The sequence below is a fragment of the Engystomops pustulosus genome, chromosome 11, assembly GCF_040894005.1.
Source record: "Engystomops pustulosus chromosome 11, aEngPut4.maternal, whole genome shotgun sequence".
In the NCBI taxonomy this organism is placed as follows: domain Eukaryota; kingdom Metazoa; phylum Chordata; class Amphibia; order Anura; family Leptodactylidae; genus Engystomops; species Engystomops pustulosus.
Window position 1 is genome coordinate 57367892 of NC_092421.1, and position 8418 is coordinate 57376309.

Here is an 8418-nt window from a genome sequence, read left to right on the forward strand (position 1 = left end):
TCAACCATCTGCAATATCGGCATGGCATCTTAAATAGAAATAGAAAATTTAAATCACAAAAATGTTTCACACATTTATTGGGATAGTTGTATGGACCAGGACCTGTCATGTGATACAAAATAAAAACAAAACCTGGGGAGCGTTTTGCAAAAAAGAATACAGTACATTTTCACAAGACATATTTGAGGGTCCACATCAGTAACCACTAAGATATAAGGATAGTTTATTGAAAGCAGATAGTCAGGAATTAGTGATGTCAGTAGTAAAGCAAACAGCTTATTGAATGATTATATTTAGAAAAAAAGTTTTAATATTATTCCTTACTTTTCTTTGTTTGCCCAATCAGAACATTCTTAATATCTTCATTTTTGAGGCTGTAAATAATAGGATTTAACAATGGAACAAAGACAAGATTTAATAGAGAAAAATACTTGTCCTGTTTTGGTGAATAACTTGATGAAGGTCTAATATATAAGCAGATCAATGTCCCATAAAAGACAATGACACAAGTCAGGTGGGCAGTACAGGTGGAAAATGCTTTACGTCGGCTTTCACTAGATTTAAGCTTCATTATTGTTCCGATAATAAAACCATATGATATTACAGTAAGTAGACACATCCCAATACCCAGAAAGGCCCCTTCTATGTAGTTTAACAGTTCTACATTAGATGCATCTGTACAAGAGATGAATAATAAGGGGTTAACATCACAGAAAAAATGGTCAATAACATGAAATGAACAAAAGGACATCCTTGAAATCAGTAATGTATGACCAATGGGGTCTGCAAATCCACCGAACCATGAAATGATAGATAACATGGAAGATTTTTTTAAAGGCATCAGAACAACATATCGGAGGGGATGACAGATGGCGACGTATCGGTCATAGGCCATGAAACCCAACAGGATGATCTCACTAACAGAGAGGGACACATATAGATACATTTGTGTTATGCAGCCTAGAAATGAGATTGTCTTCGTCCCCGTACAAAGCATAGCTAATAATTTGGGTAAAACATTTGTGGTTAAAGAAATGTCAATAAATGATAGATTTACCAAAAACATATACATGGGAGTATGAAGATGAGGATTCTTCCATATAACAACAACAATAGTCAGGTTAGCTGAGATGATGAAAATGTAAATTAATAAAAATATTATAAATAATTGAATATGCAGCTCAGAAATATCAGCAAAGCCCTCGATGATGAATCCTGTGATATTAAACATGACTTCTGATGTCATGATTTCCTTGTATATTGATCTACTCTTCTTATCTCCAAGCTTAACCTGCAACACTGTAAAGAATATATTTTATTATTGTATTAAACTCTTTAAACTTGCTCTATACAGTGATTGTACAGTATGAGATTAGGGAATCTCCTTTTTTTCCAGGATTAAAACCATTTTTGCTAATTTATTATGTCTGTTAGTGCGATTTAGTCCCGTTTCAATCTTATAATGTTTCCTATTTCTTAGAAAATAAAGAAACCGACATCGACCAGGGAAAGGCAGAGGATGTGTATGACAGGAAGGGAAACTTTATTTACCCCTATTCATCCAGAGGAGGAAATGCAAAAGCCAATCTACTATGAATAGAAAACACATTTCATTCTGATCAGACTCCAGAAGTACAAAAGTTAGCCTTAAAGCAGTTTTCCCATGAAATAAATTATGACCCCATGGTGGTCATTATTAATCATTTACTTTACAATTTGACTCAGTTTTATTGCTGTTTTATCTCCTATCACTCAGTGATGGTCAGTGCCATATTCCAGAGTTTGGGCAGGGACTCTTCATTATCCCTCTGTGCTATGACAATGCTGTGTGCTGACAATGTGCTTAGATTATCAGGGTACAGGTTTATCTACACTTTTATTTTGCTTCTGAACATTGTACTAGTATCTGACACACAGAAGGAGAGATGAGAAAGATCAGAAATGAGACATGATAAGATCCATGAGATTCATATGACATACAATGACACTCTGCTAACTTCGCTATAACACACACAGTGGGAATAACACTCACTCCTATTGTTCCATATGACCCTGTAATGTAATATTATATTTGTTGATGTCCACCACGAATTTTAAAGCACTAGGGAATATGATGCCGCTATACAAATAACGATGGGTATTATTACTCTACAGTGATTTTTGCAAACAAAATGTAAGCAACCACTCACTGAAGAAAATACAGGTAGGATTTCCTTTCTTGAAGCCAAAATGTTTATGCTCCCCAGTATTTATAACTTTTGTCATTTCACATTAGAAAATACTATTGGTTATAAGAATGAGAAAGCCCTGCTATGTCTACAGTTTCCTCATGGGTCAGACTATACTTCTGAAGCAGGTTTTTTTTAAATTTAACACATAACATTTGTAATACAGAATAAATCAAGTGTAATCATGAGGAATCAGTAAGTAAAATACTAGTTCAATACTTGATACATTTTGGTCTCACATAGGACTTGGTCTCGCATATCCTGAATTAATTCTCCATTCCATCAAATACTAATAGATAATAGACTGAAGGAAACATGACTGTATTATAAGGTAAGCAACAGCCCGGAGAGTATATGAATTCTCCAGTGCTATCTACACGGATCAACGTATACATCATGCATATTAACCTGGAGACCAGGAACATGAACTACAATGGAGACAATTATAGTATAAATAAGCCCAATTCCTATCTTATAAATGTTCTAAAATTGATTATATTCACAGACACTAAGATAAGATCTTGACAAGACTAGTAATAATTGAGCATAATTCTCAATAAATCCCCTGTAATATCAACTTATCATAAGGTACCTACCTGTGGATAGTATTTTCTAAAGATGAGTTAATGATAACAAACGCTTGTTGTATTGTGAGAAAAAATACTTCTTATTAGATCTCTTGCCTCTTATATATCTTATGTGATTAATTCCTCATGGAACATAAGGCTAAAGATAACAATAACTTGTGTCATTAAAAGTTGAAAATATTCAATTCAGATCAATTTTACTTCACACTTAGAAGTGGAAATATGTGATAACAAATTGTTTTTGTGTGTTGTATTTGATATTGATGTTGGGAACCTGTGGTACCCCACTACTGGTGGATGATGACTTATCCTTCCTCAAAACTGATGTCTCAAATAACCCTTTAGGATAAAAAGGGATTTTTTTTCCAAGAATCAGTTTCCTTGACTCTTCTGTATAGATCCAGACATCATGTCAGTAATAATCCCTTTTTATTTCGTATCTTTGACCTCTTTCCTTCTTAAATCAACTTTTTAAATTATGCTAATGAAACTAATTTTACATTGTTAAAAATACAAAAATGTACCAAATATTTGCCATATTTAAGCTCACCCCTTTCCAGTGTACAGGGTCCACTGCAGATTTCAGTAGGCCCCTTTGCAGTAGTCCCATTAAAAATTAACAAACTAAAACAGTGTCCTGTTATCTAAAATATTCCCTAGTATATCATCCCAAACAGTCTCCTTGTGGTTATTTTATGTACAGCCCCCATGGTTATTTTATATAAGTCCCTCTATATGTTCATTAGATATAGCCCTCCTCACCCCGCAGATTCTTCATGTCCAGCCTTATTTGGGCCCCACCAGCAGCACTGGGCCCCTTCACTTGCCCCTTTATGCCCAGTGCTGGCGCCAGCCCTGCCTGTGTAGCTCCTTCCCTGTTAATCCATGTCTTTTTGTAAGATGATGCATAAAGAGTATCCAAAAAAAAAACACTGCGGTGCACAACATGTAGGACAATAATCTTCGAATGCTGACACCCTTATAGTAAACGATGTACATTATCTCTAATCAATTTAAACCACAAATAGAAAGATTTCACACATTTATTAGAAAACTTATAAGGACCACACATTATTTGTCATGTAAAATAAAAATAAAAACTGACTTTTTTTTGTTTTCATTACATTTTCACAAGGCAGCCAGGTCTGTGTCAATATAAAACCTTTCTTGTGAATAAGCACTTTATAAATAGTGGTCACCAGTCCTGGATCTCCTTCTTAAAAGCGAACAAAGAGGGGTCATTTATCACAGTTCAGCGTAGAAGCCCTGAAATAATTGCAAATGCCAGCTTATTGCAAGCACTTGTGATTATTTCCCCCTTTCTGCCACCTCTGTGCCGGGGAGGGGGTGGGGGCGTGGAGGGGCATGAAGGGGAAGTGATCGGCAGGGGTGGGCTTGGCAGTCAGGGAATGGGCCAGGGCAGCGCATTTCTGTCCCCGCACCTGCCCACTAGCTGCATCCGGAAAATTGTAATATGTGAAAATTCTCTGACTGTGTTTATTTCTACACCAGGTAATGCCTAGCATAGGAATAAACACTGCACAGGCCCCCGTTGAGCATTTGAGCACCAGCGTAAGATACATAACCCCCATTGTTTGTTTTTCCAGAGTTCTGCTAACCCTTTAACGACTAGGCCCTTTTTAGTTTTTTGCGTTTTCATTTCTCCATCCCCACCTTCAAAAATCTATACCTGTTTATTTTTCCATGTAAAGAGCTGTGTATGGGCTTGTTTTCTGTGTAACAAATTGCACTTCATAGTGATGGTATTTAATATTCCATACCGTATACTGGGAAGCGGGAAACAAATTCTGAATGCAGTGAAAATGATAAAAAAACGTATTTGCGCCGTTTTCTTGTGGGCTTGGATTTTACAGCTTTCACTGTGTGCCCCAAATGACAGGTCTACTTTATTTTTGGGTTCAGTATGATCACGGAGATGCCAAATTTGTAAAGGTTATATAATGTTTTCATACATTTACAAAAATTAAAACCTCCTGGTTTTAATAAGTTTTTCATACTTTGATGTACAGAGGTGTGGGTGATGTAACTTTTGCAACTTTTGATAATGTTTTCAATGCTACCATTTTGAGGACTACATGGCCTTTTGATCACTTGTGATTGTATTTTTTTATTTTGCAAAATGGCAGAAAAGTGTCATTTTCGACTTTGAGTAATATTTTCCATTACAGGATTAAACGCTGGGAAAAAATTGTATTATATTTTGATAGATCAGACATTTTGGGATGCAGCGATGCATAACATGTTTATGATTTTTACAGTCTATTATTTTTACATTGTTTTAAATGTAATTCATTTTTTTTTTTTTTTACTATTTTTCAGACCCCCTAAGGTACTTTAACCCTAGGTTGTCTGATTTATCCTACCATATACTGCCATACTTCAGTATGGCAGTATATGGAGATTTGTAACATCGCCTATTATAATGTGGAAATTGCACATTGTAATAGATAGCCTTTAGTCTTTATAGATAGATAATAGATAGACTTTGTGTGACCGATGATGTCACAGGGAGTGATGATCCGAGTCAAGATGGCTGTTCCCATGCGCTGCCAGCTCGTTAAGGCCATTGACAGCTTTGCTGGCGGCAATCAAAAGGTTAACACCCACGATCAGTGCTAGCATGTGTTAGCGATGGGTGTTTTCTAGAGATGAGCGAGCACTAAAATGCTCGGGTACTCGTTATTCGAGACGAACTTTTCCCGATGCTCGAGTGCTCGTCTCGAATAACGAGCCCCATTGAAGTCAATGGGAGACTCGAGCATTTTTCAAGGGGACCAAGGCTCTGCACAGGGAAGCTTGGCCAAACACCTGGGAACCTCAGAAAAGGATGGAAACACCACGGAAATGGACAGGAAACAGCAGGGGCAGCATGCATGGATGCCTCTGAGGCTGCTTAATCGCACCATTATGTCAAAATTATGGGCAACAGCATGGCCATGACAGAGTGACAGAATGAAGCTAGATAGCATCTAAAACATCCAATAATTGACCCTGACACTATAGGGGACGGCATGCAGAGGCAGCGGCAGCAGGCTAGAGAGTGTCATGGCGACATACCCTAAATGGACTCAGGCTTCAAACCAATGGGTGGCAGAGAGGAACCAAAGGAGGTGAGCAAGAAGCGCTCAAATAATATCGGTACATGATAAAAGTTTGCCAGTATATTTTGTGGATTACACAGCAGGGTGGCGACAAAGTTAACATGGAAGCCATGAAAACAACCCAAAATTCTGCCTGACACAGCTCGTTTGATAAGGGGACCATGTATGGAGGCAGTGAACTAGTAGTAGATTAAAGGTGCTGCAGTTAAAACTATGTTAGTTGGATCTTGGCATGGAGCTGGCGCTCCGCTGCCAGGCGAGCTTTCGCCAATCCAAGCCCCTGTCTCTAGGCTACTCCCCAAACAGCACTTCTAAGAACCTTTTGTATAAGATCAAGTGTAGTAGCGTTCTTATAAGTTTGGGATATGGCGGGTGAGGGGAATGTAAACAGATGCGCAAGAAGCGCTGAAATAATATCGGTAAATGATAAAAGTTTGCCAGTATATTTTGGGGATTACACATCAGGGTGGCGACAAAGTTAACAAGTTTGATGTGGAAGCCATGAAAACAACCCAAAATTCTGCCTGACACAGCTCGTTTGATAAGGGGACCATGTATGGAGGCAGTGAACTAGTAGTAGATTAAAGGTGCTGCAGTTAAAACTATGTTAGTTGGATCTTGGCATGGAGCTGGCGCTCCGCTGCCAGGCGAGCTTTCGCCAATCCAAGCCCCTGTCTCTAGGCTACTCCCCAAACAGCACTTCTAAGAACCTTTTGTATAAGATCAAGTGTAGTAGCGTTCTTATAAGTTTGGGATATGGCGGGTGAGGGGAATGTAAACAGATGCGCAAGAAGCGCTGAAATAATATCGGTTAATCATAAAAGTTTGCCAGTATATTTTGTGGATAACACAGCAGGGTGGCGACAAAGTTAACAACTTTGATGTGGAATCCATGAAAACAACCCAAATTTCTGCCTGATACACCTCGTTTGATAAGGGGACGATGTATGGAGGCAGCTATATGGACGACTTTTGGAGGTAGCAATGGAGACAACGTGTGGAGGCTGCTATGGAGACAATTTAATTTGGATAGTGCCTGTATGTGGCAGTCCAAAAAAGTTTTCAAACCAGAGGAGCAGGTAGGTGGCCCTCCAGAAAAATGGAATAGATTGAGTGCCTGTATGTGGCAGTCCAAAAAAGTTTTCAAACCAGAGGAGCAGGTAGGTGGCCCTCCAGAAAAATTGAATAGATTGAGTGCCTGTATGTGGCACTCCCAAAAATTGTTTAAAACAGAGGACCGGGTAGGTGGCCCTCCAGAAAAATTAAATGCATAAAGAACTATAGCTAGAGCCAGTGGGCCCTGTCAAAAAATAGCCAGTTTCCTCTGCTTTAGTGTACAAAGAGGAGGAGAAGGAGGAAAATGAGGAGGAGGAGGAGTGCATAAATTATTCAGGTTGAGCTTCCTTCACCTGGTGGAGATTGGAAATTATGAGAAATCCAGGCTTTATTCATCTTAATAAGCGTCAGCCTGTCAGCGCTGTCAGTCGACAGGCGTGTACGCTTATCGGTGATGATGCCACCAGCTGCACTGAAAACCCGCTCGGACAAGACGCTAGCGGTAGGGCAGGCAAGAACCTCCAAGGCGTACAGTTCGTGCCACATGTCCAGCTTTGAAACCCAGTAGTTGTAGGGAGCTGTGTGATCATTTAGGACGATGGTATGGTCAGCTACGTACTCCCTCACCATCTTTCTGTAAAGATCAGCCCTACTCTGCCGAGACTGGGGACAGGTGACAGTGTCTTGCTGGGGTGACATAAAGCTGGCAAAAGCCTTGTAAAGCGTACCCTTGCCAGTGCTGGACAAGCTGCCTGCTCGCCTACTCTCCCTCGCTACTTGTCCCGCAGAACTACGCACTCTGCCGCTAGCGCTGTCAGAAGGGAAATACTGTTTCAGCTTGTGCACCAGGGCCTGCTGGTATTCATGCATTCTCACACTCCTTTCCTCTCCAGGGATGAGAGTGGAAAGATTTTGCTTGTACCGTGGGTCCAGGAGAGTGAATACCCAGTAATCGGAGCTGGAATAAATTCTTTGAACGCGAGGGTCACGGGATAGGCAGCCTAGCATGAAATCTGCCATATGCGCCAGAGTCCCAACGCGCAAGAATTCACTCCCCTCACTGGCCTGACTGCCCATTTCCTCCTCCTCCAACTCCTCCAACTCCTCTTCTTCTGCCCATACACGCTGAACAGTGAAGGTCTGAGCAATGCTCCCCTCTTGTGTCTCGCCAACATTCTCCTCCTCTTCCTCCTCATCCTCCTCCACCTCCTCCGATTTGCGCTGAGAAACAGACCTGAGGGTGCTTTGGCTATCAACAAGGGAATCTTCTTCCCCCGTCTCTTGTGACGAGCGCAAAGCTTCCGACTTCATGCTGATCAGAGAGTTTTTCAACAGGCCAAGCAGCGGGATGGTGAGGCTGATGATGGCGGCATCGCCACTGACCATCTGTGTTGACTCCTCAAAGTTACTCAGCACCTGACAGAT

At 40.2% G+C, this 8418-nt stretch overlaps 1 protein-coding gene across 1 annotated transcript; it reads right to left on the minus strand.

Moving 5' to 3' along the window:
• Window positions 1-313: 313 nt before the first annotated feature.
• Window positions 314-1246, minus strand: LOC140105458 (olfactory receptor 5V1-like). Its single transcript, XM_072129413.1, has one exon. The coding sequence runs from the start codon at window positions 1244-1246 to the stop codon at window positions 314-316; it is 933 nt and encodes a 310-aa protein (XP_071985514.1).
• Window positions 1247-8418: the final 7172 nt, after the last annotated feature.

Excerpts from the sequence above, each read along its gene's own strand:
- LOC140105458 (XM_072129413.1), bottom strand. The coding sequence starts at position 1,246 with ATGACATCAGAAGTCATGTTTAATATCACAGGATTCATCATCGAGGGC.